The following is a 25221-nucleotide window of genomic DNA, read 5'->3' as shown; positions in this document are numbered from 1 at the left end:
TAATCACTCATCATATGCCAAGCATATGGTATCTATCACACTTAATCTACATAAGAATCTTATGAGGTGGGGTCTATTTTATGGCCATATTATAGATATAGAAATCTGGGCACAGAAAGGTTAAATAACTTCCCCAAGGTCACACAGCTAGTAAAAACAAAAAACACAAAGTCAGGCTTCAGACTCAGATAGTCTGGTTCCTGGGTCTGTGCACTAACTGTACTGCTACAGTCAGGCAGGAGCCTGCTCCCAGAATCTAGACCTATGATTCAATCACTCTTCTCCCCCGTTCCTGCCTTGTGGGAGATGCATGCTCAGGCATGGAATGGACCTGGTAGGATTGTCAGGGGGCTCTCTCCCATCTGCCCAGGAGGAGGCTGACCTCCTTATCTCCTCCTACATTCACAAAAACAGCCCCAGACAGTTACTTGGTTAGAGGTAGAGTGGTTAGCAAGACATTGTCCCTGCTCTGTGGAACTCACAGTCTTCTCAGGAAGACCAGCATTGAAAATAGATTATTACAAGACCATGTGGTATGTGCTCGAGCAGAGGGTGTGTACAAGATCCATGAGGGTACAGAGGAGAATGTGATTAACTTCTGTATCAGGACACACATGACACATTCGAGCTGGGTCATTTGAAGAGAGACTAATAAAGGGACTACCTGCAAAGGCGAAGCTGGGGATTAGGTACAAAGCCTGGGACTTGCAACCGCCAGAAGCCATCACCACCCCTAAGTCTGCTGGACAGCCCTCTAGACGCATGTCCCCTCTCCAGATTCCAGAAACTACACATCAACTCCAGGAAAGGTGATATTGTAAAAACTAATTCTGCCATATAGCAGAATCGCCAAATTCCCAGTTCCCTGAAAGATATAGATAAAGGCCTGACACACATTTCTAAGCTGTTGTTACGGGAAGCAGACCTCCACCCGACGAAAACTGCTGACCACAAGAACATAGACCCTACACTGTTTGAAGCCAGAAGGTTGATGATTCTTGAAACTTCACCTTGATGCCAACCAATCTGAGAACTGTCCAAGAGCTGATCACGCCCTACTCTTTGAACACTATAAAACTGCTCACTACCCACTCCAGGGTGGGTCACACAGTCTTGAAGGCATTAGCCCACTAAGGCATTGAAGTCTTAGCCCACTGTGGCTCCCTTTGCCTGGCAAAGCAATAAAAGCTACTCTTTTCAGGGACTTCCATGGTGGCACAGTGGTTAAGAATCCGCCTGCCAATGCAGGGGACACAGGTTTGAGCCCTGGTCCAGGAAGATCCCACATGCTGCGGAGCAACTAAGCCTGTGCACCACAACTACTGAGCCTGCGCTCTAGAGCCCGCAAGCCACAACTACTGAGCTCATGCCCCACAACTACTGAATCCCGCTCGCCTAGAGCCTGTGCTCCACAACAAGAGAAGCCACCACAATGAGAAGCCCGCGCGCCACAACGAAGAGTAGCCCCCGCTCACCGCGACTAGAGAAAGCCCGCGCACGTCGACAAGGACCCAATGCAGCCATAAATAAATAAATATATAAATAAATAAATTTATTTTTTAAAGAAGCTACTCTTTTCTACTTCAAAAAAAAAAAAAAAACACAATTTCTGTGGACAACTCACTGGATCCCTGTTACTGGATCCCTGTTGCTCTCCACTGAGAGGAGCATACTGGCAGTTTTTCAAGACTGCTCTTGGCTGCTGGATATATTTTGCTGAGTATGACTTTGACTTATACTGAGCCACTTGAAGCCCCAGCTCTTATGTGGGTTACATGTTTACAGAGATTCATAAAATCGTGCATTCTGTAGGAAGGTTGGTGGAGGCAGAGGATAGAGGCAGAAGACATAGAGAACAGAGCTTGCTGGAAATCTGGTTAGAACCAGATTGAGAATATTCTTGTAGTCTGTGGAATGCCTGCTAGGAAAATGCAGAGAGAGAATCCTGGGTCCAATGCAAGACGTGAGAGCTGAACCAGGAGGTGGAGAGAGACAAGTCCTAGACCGGGGAGAAAAGCAGGAAGGTTGATTGACCCAGGCAACAATCTACAAGAATTGAAGGGCTAGAAAGCTGGTGGTCAAGGTGAGGGCTGACTAGAGATTGCTGTGTCTCCCTGAATGAGCGTGCAGCTGAAGTGTTTTGCTGACCTAGGATTAATTCTGAAAAGGCAGAACCTCTAACTGGCATGAGACTCCTCCAGACTCTCTCATTAAGGTCACCTTGCGGTCCTGGGCAAGCTGGAAGATGAAGCCCAATCACAAAATGTACTTGCCAAAGTCAAGCCGTCTGAGTTTGAGTTGGATGGCTGGGCTTATGTTTAGAGGCCTGCTTCCCTGGCTTTGAGGATTTCTATCGTGGAGTGGGAGAGAAGGGAGTGATAAAGAAAGGCAGCAGCAGTGGAAAAGCAGAGAGTAACTCCATCAACAACAGCAGTGGTCCTGGCCCTAGTCTCTCTTTGCAGGCAGAGGAAACAGGATACAAAGTAGCCAACCATGGAGGGTTATCAAATACCCAAGGACAAGCTGACAAGGCCAGTGACAGTAGGAAATCTCGGGAGGGTCTGATGGGACACCCTGTTTTCCAACCCATACCCTCTGCTCTCACATATTTAGATGCCTGTGCAAAAGGCATGAGTGAATTTAGAGACACGTCCCTTGGCTCGATGGGCAATCAGGATCAAATGTTAATATAATAACTATCCTTATCACAGATGATCGCTAAATCTAGGGTCCTTTTAAAGGAAAAATCAAATATGGATATTTGAGGCTGAATGGATATATTTTTAATTAAACCACATACCCAAGTATATCAAGTGTTGGAAAAGTGGTTCTGTTACACTGAGGTTTCTGTTATTCACTGAGAATTTAATGAGCCTCTGTCTGAAATAACATCACTGAGAATGCTTGCAAATCATGTTTGCTAAGCATCAACAGCTGAATTTTCAGTACACCTCACTCAGAGATTAGCATAGTGCCTTGAGAGTAATTAAACATCATTACTTTAGAACCAAAATGTCCCACACAGTGGGTAAAATAACTGATATGTAATTGTCTAGACATCTCTTTAAACAAAAGAATTCCTAGCTTCAAATGGAGATGGGTGATGGAATGGACAGACTATTATATTGGTTTTGTTTTTCTACACAAACCTGGAAAACCACAGTGGTGGTTTTCATAGTTTTAGTGTTATGTTTTCCACTAAGAATAGGAAATTTTTTCATGTTGACTTGCGAAGCTCAAATTTCCTCTTTAATATTTTCATCTCTCTTACTGCAAAGTTAGTGTTTACTGGTACTACCTGCTTACTCATGTTGAAGCCCTGAGAACCCAGCCTGCCAAGACTCCTGGCCCCAATCACTCACATGCACATGCACACACACACTCCAAGCCTTACAGCAGCATTACTGATATTTGGGGCTGGATAATTCTTTGTTGTGGGGGACTGTCTTGTCCATTGTAAGCTGTTTAGCAGCATCCCTAACCTCTACCCACTATCTCTGCCTGTGATACCCTCCCCATGTTATGGGAACCAAAAATGTCTGCAGAATTGTCAAATGTCCCCTAAGGACACCACTGACTAGACAATCAAGGTCTGTAGCAGAGCCCTACCTCTTTTAAAAGTGAATGTGAAGAAGATGTGGTACATATATACAATGGAATATTACTCAGCCATAAAAAGGAACGAAACTGTGCCATTTGCAGAGACGTGGATGGACCTAGAGACTGTCATACAGAGTGCAGTAAGTCAGAAAGAGAAAAACAAATACCATTTAATATTGCTTATATATTGAATCTAGAAAAATGGTACAGATGAACTTATTTGCAAAGCAGACAGATATAGAGAACAAATGTATGGTTACCGAGGAGGGAAGGAGGGGGTGGGATGAACTGGGAGATTGGGATTGATATATATACACTACTATGTATAAAATAGATAACTAATGAGGACTGACTGTATAGCACAGGGAACTCTACTCAGTGGTCTGTGGTGACCTAAATGGGAAGGGAATCCAAAAAAGAGGGGATATATGTATATGTATAGCTGATTCACTGTGCTGTACACTAGAAACTAACACAATATTGTAAAGCAACTATACTCCAATAAAAATTAATTTAAAAAATAAAGAAATAAAAATAAAAGAGGGGAAAAAAACAAAATTAATGTGAGATCAAGGGCCTAACTTATGGGAAGAACTTGGCAAACATTTGCTCTGTGCCCTAAAATGGGCTGCCAGTCTGGGCACCAGCAATGACACATAACAACCTACACAAATGGCACGAGGAGATTGCTGAACTGGTTTCAGAGCTACTCTGTTTTACTCCATTGTGATTGAACTGTTCAGAGGAAAGTACAGCTCTGTTAAGGAGTGTCTGACAGAAGACAGATGTTAAACAAATGAAGATAGCAAGTAACTGACCAACATAAAGCAGTCATAGATTTTTTTAAAGGAAAAGGATTTAAAACAATTAATAGCTTATGAAGGTTGGTGATTGGCTGATGGTGATGTATATCCCTATCTGATTCCCAAACATTTTTGAGACTATGAATGTGGTTCTTTTGAGATTTGTCCTGGATGGACAGAAACCATGGCAAGTTTTTGTCCGGAAGAACGTCAGGTAGCATGTTCTTTTTTTCTCTCTGTTTCTGGTGGGGCAAGAAAGACAAATGAGGAGTAAAGGTACCACAGTGATGCAGTTTAAGGCCTTTCCCAGAAGAGACAGAATGGGGCAAAGGGAATTAACATTTATTTAGAGTCTGTTCTGTACTAAAAACTTCACCTGCATGGTAACCTCATTTTAGGGTCATCTTGTCCTTTGAGATTTAGATAAAATTGACTCAAAGTCTCTCTTTCAGGCCCTTAGGGGAATCCAATCCCTCTCTTAAGATTTCTGTGAATTCCCTAATTATTAGAGAAATGGAAATCAAAACTACAATGAGGTATCACCTCATACTGGTCAGAATGGCCATTATTAAAAAGTCTACAAATAACAAGTGCTGGAGAGAATGTGGAGAAAAGGAAACCCTCCTACACTGATGGTGGGAATATAAGTCAGTACAGCCACTATGGAAAACAGTATGGAGATTCCTCAGAAAACTAAAAATAGAATTACCATATATGATCCAGCAATCCTACTCCTGGGAATATACCCAGACAAAACTATTGTATAATTCAAACAGATACATGCACCCCTATGTTCATAGCAGCACGGTTTACAATAGCCAAAACATGGAAACAACCTAAATGTCCATCAACAGATGAATGGACAAAGAAGATGTGGTACATATATACAATGTAATATTACTCAGCCATAAAAAAGAACAAAATAATGCCATTTGCAGCAATATGGACGCAACTAGAGATCAACATACTAAGTGAAGTAAGTCAGAAAGAGAAAGACAAATAGCATGTGATATCACTTATATGTGGAATCTAAAATATGGCACAAATGAACCTATCTACAAAACAGAAACAGACTTACAGACATAGAGAACAGACTTGTGGTTGCCAAGGGGGTGGGGATGGGGGAGGGATAGATTGAGAGTTTGGGGTTAGCAGTTCAAATTATTATATACAGAATGGATCAACAACAAGGTCCTACTGTATAGCACAGGGAACTATATTCAATATCCTGTGATAAACCATAATGGAAAAGAATATAAAAAAAGAATGTCTGTATGTGTATAACTGGGCCCCTTTGCTGTACAGCAGAGATGGGCACAGCATTGGAAATCAACTCTACTTCAAGTTTAAAAAATAAAATAAAAAGATTTCTGTGAATTCCTGCAGCCTTGCATTCTCGTTGGCCACCTTTACTCAAATGCCCTGCTCCTCTGGCTTTCTCTGTATCACTCACATCTCACTCTATTTGTTTTTTCCTTCAAATGCCGAACAGTCTCTTCCCTTGACTTTCTCAAAATATCTGCTTTTTTTTCTTTCTTACTTACTTTCTTTCCTTCTAAATTTGTCTGTCTTTTAGTCTTTCAAATTGACCATTTATTATGCACCAGGCAACTCTGATAGGTCCTGGGGATAAAAAGATGAGTAAAATCAGACATTGAACTCAGAGAAGAGGGACAAAAATCAAATAAAGGGGGCTTCCCTGGTGGCGCAGTGGTTGAGAGTCCGCCTGATGATGCAGGGGACACGGGTTCGTGCCCCAGTCCGGGAAGATCCCACATGCCGCGGAGCGGCTGGGCCCGTGAGCCATGGCCGCTGAGCCTGCGCGTCCGGAGCCCAAAGGAACAATCCATGAGGCTTGAAAGCATTTCATAACCCGGAGAGTCAGGGAAGACTTCGCTGGGTGAATGACATCCCTAAATTCTGAGGGATGAATAGGAAGAGGCAGAAGAGAATTCAGGCAGAGGGAAGAGCATATCCTAAAACGCTACAGCAGGAAGGAGCCAAGGAAACAAAAGAATGCCAAGTAGATGGGATGCAGAAAGGTAGGATAAGTGTAAGGAGAGATGGGGAAGAGATGTAGGAGGACCAGGACATGCAGGCCAGGATAAAACTCTATGTGATCTTTAGCCGGATAGCAGAGAGAAGACACTAAAGTATTTTCAGTGTTGGTGGAAAGGAGAGCCTGGCGATGGGATGACAAAGTGTTGAAAGGCATGGTTAGATGTGAATTTCTCTTAGTGAGATATAACTTACCTATAGAAAAAAATGCATACGGACTGATGAAATGTAAATGTAAACACCAGTATAATCAATATCCAAATGAGATATAGAGCAATTCATCTCCCCAGAGACCACTGCTTAAACTCATCAACCTCCTGATCCTTTCCCCACAATTACCACTGTTCTGAAATCCTTCACCATAGACTAGTTTTGCCTGCTCTTATAATTCATATAAATGGAATATACTCTTTTGTATGGGGCTGCTGTGTAAACAGCAGATTGTAGAAAGACAATGGTGGATGTGAAGAGACCCAGAGAGAGATAAAGATCATTCAATCCACCGTGGATATGGTGGAGACGGAGAAGAACTAGATGGATTGAGGAAGGAGCTATTTTGGAGGTAAAATCAATGGTGAGGGATTGGCTACAGAGGTTGAGAGAAGGAGGTATCATGGATGGCATTAAAGTGTTGAGAGAAGGAGGTATCAATGTGAGGAGGTATTAATGTGAAGGTTTGGAGTCTTGGAAAGCCCAAAAGTGCCAACAACTTGAATTGCACATGACAATGGTGGTTCCTCAAAATATGAAACATAGAATTACCATGTGATCCAGCAATTCCACTTCTGTGTATATACCCAAAAGTATTGAAAGCAGGGACTTGAACAGATATTTGTGCACCCATGATAGCAATATGATTCACAATAGCTAAAAGGTAGAAACAACCCAAATGTCCATCAGTGGATGGATAGATGAATGAATAAACAAAATGTGGTATATACATACAATGGAATATTAACTATTCTACCTTAAAAAGGAATGAGATTCTGACACATGCTACAACATGGATGAATCTTTATGAGAGTATGCTAAGTGAACTAAGCCAGACACAAAAGGGCAAATATGTATGATTCCACTTTTATGTAGGTACCTATAATAGTCAAATTCATAGTGATATAAAATGGAATGGCATTATCAGGGATTTGAGAGGAGGGAATGGGGAGTTAGTGTTAACAGATTCAGAGTTTTAGTTTGGGAGGATGAAGAGTTCTGGAGATGGACGGTGGTGATCATCGCATAACATCATGAATGTACTTAATACCACTGAACTGCTTACTTAAAAATGGTGAAGATCGTAAATTTTATGTTATGTATAATTTACCACTATAAAAACATAGGAGGAGAGCATAATTTGACCCTCATTTTCTGTGTTAATTAAAAGATTAAACGTTTAAATTGCACATAGATAGCCTTCTTAAAACTTCTCCAGCCCTCCTTGACTATTAAATGGTGGGTGGGTAGGGACCTGGTACTTTTCCACGAGTCCCTACCCACCCACCCAGAATCTTACTCCCAGCCATTCTCTCTGTCCCTGCCATCTCTGCCATGCTCCACACCAGTTTTCTGTCAATTTGCTTATTAAAGTTGGTGGGGTTTTTTGAATTATTTTACAGCAGGTTCTTATTAGTTATCTATTTTATACATATTAGTGTATATATGTCAATCCCAATCTCCCAATTCATCCCACCACCACCACTGCCCCCCCGCTTTCCCCCCTTGGTGTCCATACATTTGTTTGCTACATCTGTGTCTCTATTTCTGCCTTGCAAACTGGTTCATCTGCACCATTTTTCCAGATTCCACATGTATGCATTAATATATGATACTTGTTTTTCTCTTTCTGACTTAGTTCACTCTGTATGACATTCTCTAGGTCCACCCACGACTCTGCAAATGACCCAATTTCATTCCTTTTTACAGCAGAGTAATATTCCATTGTATATATGTATCACAACTTCTTTATCCATTTTTCTGTCGACGGGCATTTAAGTTGCTTCCATGACCTGGCTATTGTAAGTAGTGCTGCAATGAACATTGGGGTGCATGTGTTTTTTTGAATTATGGTGGTTTTCGCTGAGTATATGCCCAGTAGTGGGATTGCTAGGTCATATGGTAGTTCTATTTTTAGTTTTTTAAGGAACCTCCATACTGTTCTCCATAGTGCCTATATCAATTTACATTCCCACCAACAGTGCAAGAGGGTTCCCTTTTCTCCACACCCTCTCCAGCATTTGTTGTTTGTAGATTTTCTGGTGATGCCCATTCTAACCAGTGTGAGGTGATACCTCATTGTAGTTTTGATTTGCATTTCTCTAATAATTAGTGATGTTGAGCAGCCTTTCATGTGCTTCTTGACCATCTGTATGTCTTCTTTGGAGATATGTCTATTTAGGTCTTCTGCCCATTTTTTGATTTGGTTGTTTGCTTTTATAATATTGAGCTGTATGAGCTATTTATATATTTTGGAGATTAATCCTTTGTCCATTGATTTGTTAGAAATATTTTCTCCCATTCTGAGGGTTGTCTTTTCATCTTGTTTGTAGCTTCCTTTGCTTTGCAAAAGCTTTTAAGTTTCATTAAGTCCCATTTATTTCTTTTTGTTTTTATTTCCTTTACTCTAGGAGGTGGATCAAAACAGATCTTCCTGTGATTTATGTCAAAGAGTGTTCTTCCTATGTTTTCCTCTAAGAGTTTTTATAGTATCTGGCCTTACATTTAGGTCTTTAATCCATTTTGAGTTTATTTTTGTGTATCGTGTTAGGAAGTGTTCTATTCATTCTTTTACATGTAGCTGTCCAGTTTTCCCAGCACCACTTATTGAAGAGGCTGTCTTTTCTCCATTGTATACTCTTGCCTCCCTTATCAAAGATGAGGTGACCATCTGTGTGTGGGTTTACCTATGGGCTTTCTATCCTGTTCCACTGACCTATATTTCTGTTTTTGTGCCAGTACTATACTGTCTTGATTACTGTAGCTTTGTAGTATAGTCTGAAGTCAGGGAGCCTGATTCCTCCAGCTCCGTTTTTCTTTCTCAAGATTGCTTTGGCTATTCGGGGTCTTTTGTGTTTCCATACAAATTGTGAAATTTTGTGTTCTAGTTCTGTGAAAAATGCCATTGGTAGTTTGATAGGGATTGCATTGAATCTTTAGATTGCTTTGGGCAGTACAGTCATTTTCACAATGTTGATTCTGCCAATCCAAGAACATAGTATACCTCTCCATCTGTTTCTATCATCCTTAATTTCTTTCATCAGTGTCTTATAGTTTCCTGCAAGTCTTTTGTCTCCTTAGGTAGGTTTATTCCTACATATTTTATTCTTTTTGTTGAATGGTAAATGGGAGTGTTTCCTTAATTTCTCTTTCAGATTTTTCATCATTAGTGTATAGGAATGCAAGAGATTTCTGTGCATTAATTTTGTATCCTACTACTTTACCAAATTCATTGATTAGCTCTAGTAGTTTTCTGATAGTGTCTTTAGGATTCTCTATGTATAGTATCATGTCATCGGCAAAGAGTGACAGTTTTACTTCTTCTTTTCCAATTTGTGTTCTTTTTATCTCTTTTTCTTCTCTGATTGCTGTGGCTAGGACTTTCAAAACTATGTTGAATAATAGTGGCAAGAGTGGACATCCTTGTGTTGTTCCTGATGTTAGAGGAAATCCTTTCAGCTTTTCATCATTGAGAATGATGTTTGCTGTGGGTTTGTTGTATATGGCCTTTATCATTTTGAGGTAGGTTACCTCTATGCCCACTTTCTAGAGAGTTTTTATCATCATGGGTGTTGAATTTTGTCAAAAGCTTATTCTGCATCTATTGAGATGATCATATGGTTTTTATTCTTCAGTTTATTAATATGGTGTATCACATTGATGGATTTGTGTATATTGAAAAATCCTTGCATCCCAGGGATAAACCCCACTTGATCATGGAATATGATCCTTTTAATGTGTTGGATTTTGTTTGCTAGTATTTTGTTCAGGATTTTCGCATCTATACTTATCAGTGATATTGATCTGTAATTTTCTTTTTTTATAGTATCTCTGTTTGGTTTGGGTATCAGGGTGATGGTGGCCATGTAGAATGAGTTTGGGAGTGTTCCTTCCTCTGCAATTTTTGGGAAGAGTATGAGAAGGATGGGTGTTAGCTCTTCTCTAAATGTTTGATAGAATTCACCTGTGAAGCCATCTGGTCCTGGACTTTTGTTTGCTGGAAGATTTTTAATCACAGTTTCAATTTCATTACTTGTGATTGGTTTATTCATATTTTCTATTTCTTCCTTGTTCAGTCTTGGAAGGTTATACCTTTCCAAGAATTTGTTTCATTTCTCCCAGGTTGTTCATTTTATTGGCATAGAGTTGCTTGTAGTAGTCTCTTAGGATGCTTTGTATTTCTGCGGTGTCCATTGTAACTTCTTTTTGATTTCTAATTTTATTGATTTGAGTCCTCTCCCTCTTTTTCTTGATGAGTCTGGCTAAGGGTTTATCAATTTTGTTTATTTTCTCAAAGAACCAGCTTTTAGTTTTATTAATCTTTGCTATTGTTTTTTTTTGTTTCTGTTTCATTTATTTCTGCTCTGATCTTTATGATTTCTTTCCTTCTACTAACTTTGGGTTTTGTTTGTTCTTCTTTCTCTGGTTCCTTTAGATGTAAGGTTAGATTGTTAATTAGAGATTTTTCTTGTTCCTTGAGGTAGGCTTGTATTGCTATAATCATCCCTCTTAGAACTGCTTTTGCTGCATCCCACAGGTTCTGGATCATCATGTTTTCATTGTCATTTGTCTCAAGCTATTTTTTGATTTCCTACTGATTTCATCAGTGATTTCTTGGTTATTTAGTAGCATATTGTTTAGCCTCCATGTGTTTGTGTTTTTTGCGTTTTTTCCCTGTAATCTATTTCTAATCTCATAGCGTAGTGGTTGGAAAAGATGCTTGATATGATTTCAATTTTCTTAAATTTACTGAGGCTTGATTTGTGACCCAAGATGTGTTCTATCCTGGAGAATGTTCTGTGTGCACTTGAGAAGAAGGTGTAATCTGCTGTTTTTGGATGGAATGTCCTATAAATATCAATTAAATCTATCTGGTCTATTGTGTCATTTAAAGCTTGCGATTCCTTATTAATTTTCTGTCTGGATAATCTGTCCATTGGTGTAAGTGAAGTGTTAAAGTCCCCCACTATTATTGTGTTACTGTCAATTTCCTCTTTTATAGCTGTTAGCATTTGCCTTATGTATTGAGGTGCTCCTATGTGGGGTGCATAAATATTTACAATTGTTATATCTTCTTCTTGGATTGATCCCTTGATCATTCTGTAGTGTCCTTCCTTACCTCTTGTGACAGTCTTTATTTTAAAGTCTATTTTATCTGATATGAGTATTGGTACTCCAGCTTTCTTGTGATTTCCATTTGCATGGAATATCTTTTTCCATCCCCTCACTTTCAGTCTGTATGTGTCCCTAGGTCTGAAGTGGGTTTCTTGTAGAGAGCATATAGATGGGTCTTGTTTTTGTATCCATTCAGCCAGTCTGTGTCTTTTGGTTGGAGCATTTAATCCATTTACATTTAAGGTAATTATTGATATGTATGTTTCTATTTCCATTTTCTTAATTATTTGGGGGTTTTTTTACTTCTCTTGTGTTTCCCACTTAGAGAAGTTCCTTTAGCATTTGTTGTAGAGCTGGTTTGGTGGTGCTGAATTCTCTTAGCTTTTGCTTGTCTGTAAAGCTTTTGATTTCTCCATCGACTCTGAACGAGATCATTGCCAGGTAGAGTAATCTCGCTTGTAGGTTCTTCCCTTTCATCACTTTAACTATGTCATTCCACTCCTTTCTGGCTTGTGGAGTTTCTGCTGAGAAATCAGCTGTTAACTTTATGGGAGTTCCCTTGTATATTATTTGTCATTTTTCCCTTGTTGCTTTTAATAATTTTTCTTTGTCTTTAATTTTTGTCAATTTGATTACTATGTGTCTCAGTGTGTTTCTCCTTGGGTTTATCCTGCCTGGGACTCTCTGTGTTTCCTGGACTTGGGTGGCTATTTCCCTTCCTATATTAGGGAAGTTTTCGACTATAATCTCTTCAATATTTTCTCAGGTCCTTTCTGTCTCTCTTCTCCTTCTGGGACCCCTGTAATGCGAATGTTGTTGTGTTTAATGTTGTCCCAGAGGTCTCTTAGGCTGTCTTCATTTCTTTTTGTTCTTTTTTCTTTTTTCTGTTCCACAGCAGTGAATTCCACCATTCTGTCTTCCGGGTCACTTATCCGTTCTTCTGTCTCAGTTATCTGCTATTGATTCCTTCTAGTGTAGTTTTCATTTCAGTTATTGTATTGTATTTTTCATCTGTTTGTTTGTTCTTTAATTCTTCTAGATGTTTGTTCTTTAATTCTTCTAGGTCTTTGTTAAACATTTCTTGCATCTTCTCGATCTTTGCCTTTATTCTTTTTCTGAGGTCCTGGATCATCTTCACTATCATTACTCTGAATTCTTTTTCTGGAAGGTGGCCTATCTCCACTTCATTTAGTTGTTTTTCTGGGGTTTTATCTTGTTCCTTCATCTGGTACATAGTCCTGTGCCTTTTCATTTTGTCTATCTTTCTGTGAATGTGGTTTTCATTCCACAGGCTGCAGGATTGTAGGTCTTCTTGCTTCTGCTCTCTGCCCTCTGGTGGATGAGGCTATCTAAGAGGCTTGTGCGAGCTTCCTGATGGGAAGGACTGGTGGTGGGTAGAGCTGGGTGTTACTCTGGTGGTCAGGCTCAGTAAAACTTTAATCCACTTGTCTGCTGATGGGTGGGGCTGGGTTCTCTCCCTGTTGATTGTTTGGCCTGAGGCAACCCAGCACTGAAGCCTACAGGCTCTTTGGTGGGGCTAATGGTGGACTCTGGGAGGGCTCACGCCAAGGAGTACTTCCCAGAACTTCTGTTGCCAGTGTCCTTGTCCCCACAGTGAGCCACAGCCACCCCCAACCTCTGCAGGAGACCCTCCAGCACAAGCAGGTACATCTGGTTCAGCCTCCTATGGGGTCACTGCTCCTTCTCTCTGGGTCCTGAGGCACACACTAATTTGTGTGTGCCCTCCCAGAGTGGAGTCTCTGTTTCCCCCAGTCCTGTTGAAGTCCTGCAATCAAACCCCACTAGGCTTCAAAGTCTGATTCTCTGGGAATTCCCCCTCCCGTTGCCAGAACCCCTGTTTGGGAAGCCTGATGTGAGGCTCAGAACCTTCATTCCAGTGGGTGGAATTCTGTGGTATAATTGTTCTCCAGTTTGTGAGTCACCCACCCAGCAGTTATGAGATTTGATTTTTTTGTGATTGTGACCCTCCTACCATCTCATTGTGGCTTCTCTTTTGTCTTTGGAAGTTGGGTATCTTTTTTGGTGAGTTCCAGTGTCTTCCTGTCAATGATTGTTCAGCAGTTAGTTGTGATTACAGTGCTCTTGCAAGAGGGAGTGAGCACATGTCCTTCTACTCCACCATCTTGAACCAATCTCCCCTATTAAAGTTTCTTTAATCTGTTGCCCTGATTTCTAGTTCCACCTTACATTCTATGAGTTTTCCTAGTGACCTTCCAAAAAGTCCTACATCTTTGCTTAAGCTACTTTGTTTTGCTGCTTAGGTTTTGGTACTTGTAAGCCAAAGAGAAAGTAACTTTATTTGTTTACAGTAAATGTAACACAAAACAACATGACAACTGAAACCAAACCTTCACTAATATGAATAAATGTAAATAACCTAAACTCACTTAAAAATCTATATGTATATATAGATTTTAGATCAGTTAACAAAGCCAATGAAACTCTATGATTTTTTAAGGGACACATACACAAAACCACTTCAGAAAAGTTAAAATAAAGGGTAAAAAAAATTTTAAGGTAAAGATAAAATGAAAGCAGGTGTTATGATCTTTGTGTCAAATAATCTATAATTCAAGCTTAAAAGCATTGGGACTTCCCTTGTGGCGCAGTGGTTAAGAATCCGTTCGCCAATGCAGGGGACATGGCTTCAAGCTCTGGTCCAGGAAGATCCCACATGCCGGGGAGCAAATATGCCCGTGCGCCACAACTACTGAGACTGTGCTCTAGAGACCACGATTCACAACTACTGAAGCCCGCATGCCTAGAGCCCATGCTGCACAACAAAGAGAAGCCACCGCAGTGAGAAGCCTGCGCACCGCAACAAAGAGTAGCCCTCACTCACCGCAACTAGAGAAAGCCCACGCACAGCAACAAAGAACCAGTGCAGTCAAAAATAAATAAATAAACAAACAAGCCACTGGAATAAAAAAAAATGATTAAAAGCATTAAAAAATACAAAGAAGGATACTTTATAATGCTAAAAGTGATAATGCATAATGAAGTTGTACATAAATTTCTGTGCACAAAATAATATAGCAGAAACTTTAATAAACCACAAACTATAGAAGATAAAAGGAAAACTAGACAAATCCATACTAATAATAAGAGAATTTAAAACACCTTCCTCTGACCTAGACAGATTAATGAGAAAATATCTAGCAAGGATAAAGAAAACCTTAATACATAATCAATGAAGTATATCTTATAGCTATATATCAACCCTGTCCCATGATAATACAGGATATTCCTTCTTTTCAATTACATTTAGATCATTTATAAAAATAGACCATATTTTAAGTCATAAAGAAAATCTAAATTAATTCCAAAGATAGAAATATTATTAAGAGCATTCTGATCAGAATAAATAGTGGTTGTGTCATGGTATCTCACTGTGGTTTTGATTTGCATTTCCCTAATAATTAGTGAGTTGAGCATCTTTTCATGTGCTTATTGGCAATTTGTATATGTTATTTGGAGAAATGTCTATTCAGATCCTTTGCCATTTTTAACTGGGATTTTGTCTTTTTGTTATTGAGTTGTAAGAGATCTGAATACCAGTCCCCCTACAGATATAGGACCTGAAAATATTTTCTTCCATCTTATGGGCTGTCTTTTAACTTTCTTGATAGTATCCTCTGAAATACAAAAATTTTTAATTTTGATAAAGTCCAATATAGCTATTTTTCTTTTGTCACATTTGCTTTTGGTTTCATATCTAAGAAACCATTTCTTAATCCAACATCATGAAGATTTACTCCTGTGTTTTTTCCTAAGAGTTTTACAACTTTGGCTCTTATATTTAAGTCTTTGATTCCTTTCAAGTTAATTTTTGTATATGCTTTAAGGTAGCTGTCCAACTTCATTCTTTGCATGTGGATATACAGTTGTTCCAGCACCATTTGTTGAAAAGATTACATATTCGTTCCCTTATTTGTTTTAGCACTCTTGTCAAATATTAATTGACCATAAATGTGAGGGGCTTCTTTTTTCCTGTATCCTCAATTATATCCCATCGATTTATATGTTCATCTCTATGTTAGTATCACACTGTTTTGATTACTGTACCTTTGGAGTAAGTTTTACAGTTGATAAGTGTGAATTCTCCAATGACTTTTTTGGAGCGGGTGTGCTATTTCAGGTTTTGTGCATTTTTGCATTTCTATGTGAATTTTAAAATCAGCTTGTCAATTCCTACAAAAATAGCAGCTGGGGCTTCCCTGGTGGCGCAGTGGTTGAGAGTCTGCCTGCCGATGCAGGGGACACGGGTTCGTGCCCTGGTCCGGGAAGATCCCACATGCCGCGGAGCGGCTGGGCCCGTGAGCCATGGCCGCTGAGCCTGCGCGTCCGGAGCCTGTGCTCCACAACGGGAGAGGCCACAACAGTGAGAGGCCCGCGTAATGCAAAAAAAAAAAAAAAAAAAAAATAGCAGCTGGAATTTTGATAAGGACTGTACATTTTACATCTTGTTTTGCTTCATTTAGTTTCAATGATGGGGTTTTTAATCTATGGACACTTTGATCAAAGTGTACTCCACTAAGCAGGAGACACTGTGCTGTTTGCCCTCATGATGCCAGCAGACATCCTAAAAGTCTATAAAGTGCCCTAATAGACAATGAGCCAAGTCAGTCTGTCTTTCCCTGTGTCACCCTGTGAACCCACAGGCCACCACTACTAAGGGACAGGAGGTCTGAAAGTGGAGACAAAATATTCTCTCCTCACCCCCATTTCAAATATTCTTATAAACTAGAAACCCTGTCTGAATATTGCAATTAATGTTCTCAGGTCAGGAGTGGACATAAATCAGCCCTTTCACTAAATCATACCAGTTTGAGTTTGCTACCCATCACACACACACACACACACACACACACACACACACACACACACACAGACACACTTCCCATTTGCCCTGCAAAGACTTAACACTTCTAGATAAGCTCAATTATGCATAGAAAAGTGCTTTTTCCTTCGTTTGACAATAGTTTTCAAGAGAGGCCTGGCAAAAGCTGAAAACTCAGCTGTGGGGCTTCTTTTGAAAGAAAAATTGGCCTCTGATTGTACATAAGTGATAATGAACAAGGAATACATATTATGTTGGCCAGATTTCATATGCAAATTAGACTAGCTTCTCTTCTTAACTTCTCTTTCTCCAGCAAAAATATGGTAGGGGATGCCTACTAAATCACATTTAGTCTGATTAAATGTAAATATTCATGTAGACCTCAGCCATCTTTTGGTGAGTTAGGAGCCAGTATATTGAATTACATCAGACAGAAAATCATTCTCGTGATTTCCCTGGTGGCACAGTGGTTAAGAATCTGCCTGCCAATGCAGGGGACACAGGTTCGATCCCTGGTCTGGGAAGTTCCCACATGCCGTGGAGCAATTAAGCCTGTGCACCACATCTACTGAGCCTGTGCCCTAGAGCCCGTGCGCCTCACTACTGAGCCCATGTGCTGCAACTACTGAAGCCCATGCACCTAGAGCCCGTGCTCCACAGCAAGAGAAGCCACTGCAGTGAGAATCCCGTGCACCACAACAAAGAGTAGCCCCTGCTGGCCACAGCTAGAGAAAGCCCAAGCACAGCAACGAAGACCCAATGCAGCCAAAAATATATATATATAAAAGAAAATAGAATAAAAAAGTAAATCATTCTCACATCTATGTCCTAAATGTGGACTAACTTTGCATTAAATAAATTTATTTTTTCTTCTTAATGAACTTAAAATGGAGGCTGACACTATAAATAGGTGTGCATAGCTGAAATCCAGGTTTGACAACATACTAAATGCATTCTTTGTAAATTCATCCTTCAGGGACCAGACCCATGCTTTGAATGTTCTGTACATAGTAATCAGGTAAAAATAGTAACATATTGCTGACCTGGCAGACTCTCATCTCTACAGGTTCACTTGTAGTGCTGGAAAGCAGAGAACCTAAAAGCAGGAAAAAAAAATTAGGTGAAATAAGGTGATTTACACAGATGGTGCTTTGTAGGCTATTGTATGATAAAAATGTTATTTATTTCTATGATAGTGATTATTATTATCATCAGAGTATAAATCAAGAGGCCTTGATTCTACTCTCTGGCTATGTTATATCTTTTTTAGTTTTCTGATACTTTGGGGACCCTTGGCCAGATGCAATAGAAATTAACCCTTTCTTTCATGGGAAGAGTAGGATTTCTATCCCACAAGAATGGGATGAATGGGGCTATCTTCTTTTCTGAGTTGGAGACTACAGGCCTCTAATTTTGGGATTAACCTTCAGAGCCTGATTCCAAGCTCTTAGACTCTCCATCTCTTCAACCCCTCTCCCCTCCCACCCCTACTGCACTCCATCTACCACCTGCCAACACCATCTGAAAAGCTGAGCCTACACATGAACAACCTTAGCCTTGGAAATACAACCCATCAATGACAGATGTACAGGACCCACAAGGAGAAAGCTGAGGAGGCACAGTCCTTAGGCAGCAAGACATAAATTCTGACTTAAGACCTGTGGTAATCCATCAACAGAGGAATGGAGATTCCTTTAAAAACTAAAGATAGAACTGCCATATGACCCAGCAGTCCCACTCCTGGGCATATACCAAGACAAAATCATAATTCAAAAAGACACATGCACCCCAATGTGCATGCAGCACTATTTACAATAGTCAGGACATGGAAGCAACCTAAATGTCTGTCAGCAGAGGAATGGATAAAGAAGATGTGATACATATATACAGTGGAATATTAGTCATAAAAAGGAATGAAATTGGGTCATTTGTAGAGACGTGGATGGACATAGAGACTGCCATACAGAGTGAAGTAAGTGAGAAAGAGAAAAACAAATAACGTGTATTAAAGCATATATGTGGAATCTGAAAAATTGGTATAGACAATCTTATTTACAAAGCAGAAATAGAGACACAGACGTAGAGAACAAACATATGGAAACAAAGTCAGAAAGGGGGGTGGGATGAATTGGGAGATTGGGATTGACATATATACACCATTGATGCTATGTATAAAATAGATAGCTAATGAGAACCTACTGTATAGCACAGGGAACTCTACTCAGTGCTCTGTGGTGACCTAAATGAGAAGGAAATCCAAAAAAGAGGGGATATATGTATACGTATAGCTGATTCACTTTGCTGTAAAGTATAAACTAAAACAATACTCCAAAAAAAAAAGAAATTCTGACTTACGACCTGTGGCAGTCCATCAACAGAGGAATGGATAAAGAAGACGTGGAACAGAGGTGCAAGGCCTTCACATGCAGCACCATGTGAGCAAGTTAAACTGTACCAAGCACAAAGGAAAGAAAGGGGAGACCTTCGAGGTGGTGGAGGAGTAAGACGTGGAGATCACCTTACACAAATACATCAAAAATACAACTACATGTGGAACAACTCCTACAGAACACCTACTGAACGCTGGCAGAAGACTTTAGACTTCCCAAAAGGCAAGAAACTCCCCACTTACCTGGGTAGGGCAAAAGAAAAAAGGAAAAACAGAGACAAAAGAATAGGGACGGGACCTGCACCTCTGGAAGGGAGCTGTGAAGGAGGAAAAGTTTCCACACACTAGGGAGCCCCTTCATTGGCAGAGATGGGGGTGGGCAGGGGGGAAGCTTCGGAGCCATGGAGGAGAGCACAGCAACAGGGCTGTAAAGGGCAAAGCTGAGAGATTCCCGCACAGAGGATCACGGCCGACCAGCACTCACTGGCCTGAGAGGCTTGTCTGCTCACCTGCTGGGGCGGGTGGGGGCTGGGAGCTGAGGCTCGGGCTTCGGAGATAAAATCCCAGGGAGAGGACTGGTGTTGGCTGCGTGAACACAGCCTGAAGGGGGCTAGTGCGGCATAGCTAGCCGGGAGTCCTGGAAAAAGTCTGGACCTACCAGAGAGGCAAAAGACCACTGTTTCAGGGTGCACAAAGAGAGGGGAGTCCTTCCCCATCTGCCCACAGAAGGCAGAGCACCGCCTAAATGAGCTTCAGAGATGGGCGCAAGCCACGGCTATCAGTTCGGACCCCAGAGACGGGCGTGAAATGCTAACGCTGCTGCTGCAGCCACCAAGAATCCTGTGTGCAAGCACAGGTCACTATCCACACTCCCTGCCAGGAGCCTGTGCAGCACGCCACCACCAGGGTGCCGTGATCCAGGGACAACTTCCCCAGGAGAACACACTGTACGCCTCAGGCTGTTGCAACGTCACGCAGGCTCGCCCCGCATTCCAATTATAACTACTGTACCCCTTCCACCCCCCAGCCTGGTTGAGCAAGAGCCCCCTAATCAGCTGCTGCTTTAACCCCATCCTGTCTGGGTGGGAACAGATGCCTCTATATGCAGAGGTGGGGCCCAAACCAAAGCTGAACCCCAGGAGTTGTGCGAACAAAGAAGAGAAAGGGAAATTTCACTGTGCAGCCTCAGAAGCAGCAGATTAAATCCCCACAATCAACTTGATGTATCCTGCAGCTCCAGAATACCTGAATAGAAAATGAATCGTCCCCAAATTGAGAAGTAGACACATGTTAATCAAACTATCAAAATTAAATACAAAGAAAAAATATTAAGAGCAGCAAGGGAAAAGCAACAAATAACATACAAGGGAAACCCCATAAGGTTAACAGCTGATCTTTCAGCAGAACTCTGAAAGCCAGAAGGGAGTGGCAGGACATATTTAAAGTGATGAAAGGGAAGAACCTACAACAAAGAGTACTCTACTCGACAAGGATCTCATTCAGGTTTGACAGAGACATTAAAAGCTTTACAGACAAGAAAAACCTAAGAGAATTCAGCACCACCAAACCAGCTTCACAAAAAATGCTAAAGGAACTTCTCTAGGCAGGAAATACAAGAGAAGGAAAAGACTTACAAAAACAAACCCAAAACAATTAAGAAAATGGTAATAAGAACATACATATCGATAATTACCTTAAATGTAACTGCATTAAATGCTCCAACTAAAAGACATAGACTGGCTGAATGAATACAAAAACAAGACCCATACATATGCTGTCTACAAGAAACCCACTTCAGACCTAGGGACACATATGGACTGAAAGTGAGGGGATGGAAAAAGATATCCCATACAAATGGAAATCACAAGAAAGCTGGAGTAGCAAGACTCATACCAGACAAAATAGACTGTAAAATAAAGACTATTTCAAGAGACAAAGAAGGACACTACATAATGATCAAGGGATCAATCCAAGAAGAAGATACAACAATTGCAAATATTTATGCCCCCAACATAGGAGCACCTCAATACATAAGGTAAATTCTAACAGCCATAAAAGGGGAAATCAACAGTAACACAATAATAGTAGGGGACTTTAACACCCCACTTTCACCAATGGACAGATCATCCAAAATGAAAATAAATAAGGAAACACAAGCTTTAAATGACACAACAGACCAGATAGACTTAATTGATGTTTATAGGACGTTCCATCCAAAATGACAGAATACACTTTCTTCTCAAGTACGAATGGAACATTCTCCAGGATAGATCATATCTTGGGTCACAAATCAAGCATCAGTACATTTAAGAAAATTGACATTGTATCAAGTATTTTTTCCAACCACAACACTATGAGACTAGATATCAATTACAGGAAAAAAAACTTTAAAAAATACAATAAACAATATGCTAAACAATACGCTAATAAATGACCAAGAGATCACTGAAGAAATCAAAGAGGAAATAAAAAAATACCTAAAAATAAACGACAATGAAAACACAATGACCCAAAACCTATGGGATGCAGCAAAAGCAGTTCTAAGAGGGAAGTTCATAGCAATACAATCCTACCTCAAGAAACAAGAATAATCTCAAATAACCAAACTAACCTTACACCTAAAGCAATTAGAAAAAGAAAAAAAAAAAACCCAAAGTTAGCAGAAAGAAAGAAATCATGAAGATCAGTTCAGAAATAAATGAAAGAGAAATGATGGAAAAAATAGCAAAGGTCAATAAAACTAAAAGGTGGTTCTTTGAGAAGATGAACAAAATTGATAAACCATTACCCAGATTCATCAAGAAAAAAAGGGAGAAGACTAAAATCAACAGAATTAGAAATGAAAAAAGAGAAGTAACAACTGACACTGCAGAAATACAAAGGATCATGAGAGAATACTACAAGCAACTATATGCCAATAAAATGGACAACCTGGAAGAAATGGACAATTTCTTAGAAAAGCACAACCTTCTGAGACTGAACCAGGAAGAAATGGAAAATAAAAATAGACCAATCACAAGCACTGAAATTGAAACTGTGATTAAAAATCCTCCAAAATACAAAAGCCCAGGACCAGATGGCTTTACAGGCGAAATCTATCAAATATTTAGAGAAGAGCTAACACCTATCCTTCTCAAACTATTCCAAAATATAGCAGAGGGAGGAATACTCCCAAACTCATTCTATGAAGCCACCAACACTCTGACACCAAAACCAGACAAAGATGTCAAAAAACAAAAGAAAACAAGAGACCAATATCACTGATGAACATCGATGCAAAATTCTCAACAAAATACTAGTAAACAGAATCCAGCAGCACATTAAAAGGACCATACACTATGATCAAGTGGGGTTTATTCCAGGAATGCAAGGATTCTTCAATATATGCAAAACAATCAATGTGATAAACCATATTAACAAATTGAAGGAGAAAAACCATATGATCATCTCAATAGAACTAGAGAAAGCTTTCGACAAAATTCAACATCCATTTATGATAAAAACCCTGCAGAAAGTAGGCATAGAGGGAACTTTCCTCAACATAATAAAGGCCATATATGACAAACCCACAGCCAACATCACCCTCAATGGTGAAAAACTGAAAGCATTTCCACTAAGATCAGGAACAAGACAAGGTTGCCCACTCTCACCACTATTATTCAACATAGTTTTGGAAGTTTTAGCCACAGCAATCAGAGAAGAAAAGGAAATAAAAGGAATCCAAGTCGGAAAAGAAGAAGTAAAGCTGTCACTGTTTGCAGATGACATGATACTATACATAGAGAATCCTAAAGATGCTACCAGAAAACTACTAGAGCTAATCAATGAATTTGGTAAAGTAGCAGGATACAAAATTAATGCACAGAAATCTCTTGCATTCCTATACACTAATTATGAAAAATCTGAAAGGAAATCAAGAAAACACTCCCATTTACCATTCAACAAAAAGAATAAAATATCTAGGAATAAGCCTACCTAGGGAGACAAAAGACCTGTATGCAGAAAATTATAAGACACTGATGAAAGAAATTAAAGATGATACAAATAGATGGAGAGATATACCATGTTCTTGGATTGGCAGAATCAACATTGTGAAAATGACTCTACTACCCAAAGCAATCTACAGATTCAATGCAATCCCTATCAAACTACCACTGGTATTTTTCACAGAACTAGAACAAAAAATTTCACAATTTGTATGGAAACACAAAAGACTCCAAATAGCCAAAGCAATCTTGAGAAAGAAAAACGGAGCTGGAGGAATCAGGCTCCCTGACTTCAGACTATACTACAAAGCTACAGTAATCAAGACAGTATGGTACTGGCACAAAAACAGAAAGATCGATCAATGGAACAGGATAGAAAGCCCAGAGATAAACCCACACACATATGGTCACCTTATCTTTGATAAAGGAGGCAGGACTGTACAGTGGAGAAAGGACAGCCTCTTCAATAAGTGGTGCTGGGAAAACTGGACAGGTACACGTAAAAATATGACATTAGATCACTCCCTAACACGATACACAAAAATAAACTCAAAATGGATTAATGACCTAAATGTAAGGCCAGACACCATCAAACTCTTAGAGGAAAACATAGGCAGAGCACTCTATGACATAAATCACAGCAAGATCCTTTTTGACCCACCTCCTAGAGAAATGAAAATGAAAACAAAAATAAACAAATGGGACCTAATGAAACTTCAAAGCTTTTGCACAGCAAGGGAAACCATAAACAAGACGAAAAGACAACCCTCAGAATTGGAGAAAATATTTGCTAATGAAGCAACTGACAAAGGATTAATCTCCAAAATTTATAAGCAGCTCATGCAGCTCAATAACAAAAAAACAAAAACCCAATCCAAAAATGGGCAGAAGACCTAAATAGACATTTCTCCAAAGAAGATATACAGATGGCCAACAAACACATGAAAGAGTGCTCAACTTCATTAATCATTAGAGAAATGCAAATCAAAACTACAATGAGATATCATCTCACACCCGTCAGAATGGCCATCGACAAAAAATCTAGAAACAATAAATGCTGGAGAGGGTGTGGAGAAAAGGGAACCCTCTTGCACTGTTGGTGGGAATGTAAATTGATACAGCCACTGTGGAGAACAGTATGGAGGTTCCTTAAAAAACTAAAAATAGAACTACCATAAAACCCAGCAATCCCACTACTGGGCAGATACCCTGAGAAAACCATAATTCGAAAGGAGTCATGTACCAAAATGTTCATTGCAGCTCTATTTACAGTGGCCTGGAGATGGAAATAACCTAAGTGTCCATCATCGGAAGAATGGATAAAGAAGATGTGGCACATATATACAATGGAATATTACTCAGCCATAAAAAGAAACAAAATTGAGCTATTTGTAATGAGGTGGATAGACCTAGAGCCTGTCATACAGAGTGAAGTAAGTCAGAAAGAGAAAGAAAAATACCGTATGCTAACACATATATATGGAATTTAAGAAAAAAAAAAGTCATGAAGAACCTAGGGGTAAGACAGGAATAAAGACACAGATCTACTAGAGAATGGAGTTGAGGATATGGGGAGGGGAAAGGGTGAGCTGTGACAAAGCGAGAGAGAGGCATGGACATATATACACTACCAAACTTAAGGTAGATAGCTAGTGGGAAGCAGCCACATAGCACAGGGAGATCAGCTCTGTGCTTTGTGACCGCCTGGTGGGGTGGGATAAGGAGGGTGGGAGGGAGGGAGACGCAAGAGGGAAGAGATATGGGAATATGTATATGTATAACTGATTCACTTTGTTATAAAGCAGAAACTAACACACCATTGTAAAGCAATTATACTCCAATAAAGATGTTAAAAAAAAAAAAAACAAGACAGACTCTGCCCTCCTGGAGTTCTATTACGGATGCCCGACTTAAACCATCACAAAGACAAACATGCACTTACATACAGTCATGAATGTCATGAATGATAAGTACATGTCATCTGAGTTGAACGGCGTGTAGGACAAGGGGACATCAGGGAAGGCTGCTCTGAGTAAGTGACACTTAAGCTCAGACTTAAAGGCTGCATAGGGGTGGCCAGGCGAAGGGGAGGGAAACTCCAAGCAGATGGCCTAGCATGTGCAAGGGCCCCGCGGCAGAGAAGAGCTTGGCTTTCTCCACGTGCTGGAGAACATGTCTGGGGCCTGGTGGGAGGGAACC

General features: G+C 40.1%; 1 protein-coding gene across 1 annotated transcript in view; it reads right to left on the bottom strand.

The window, feature by feature from the left end:
* The window catches only part of MTHFS (methenyltetrahydrofolate synthetase), a 260674-nt gene that overhangs the window by 146794 nt on the left and 88659 nt on the right, over positions 1-25221 (bottom strand). Inside the window, exon 3 of the mRNA XM_073801471.1 lies at positions 17691-17743. Coding sequence (XP_073657572.1) covers positions 17691-17743 — 53 coding nt within the window. The remainder of the gene's footprint in view (positions 1-17690; positions 17744-25221) is intronic.

This window comes from Tursiops truncatus, chromosome 2, assembly GCF_011762595.2.
Source record: "Tursiops truncatus isolate mTurTru1 chromosome 2, mTurTru1.mat.Y, whole genome shotgun sequence".
In the NCBI taxonomy this organism is placed as follows: Eukaryota; Metazoa; Chordata; class Mammalia; order Artiodactyla; family Delphinidae; genus Tursiops; species Tursiops truncatus.
The sequence above is the reverse complement of the archived record's forward strand: the minus strand, read 5'-3'. Positions and strand labels throughout refer to the sequence as shown.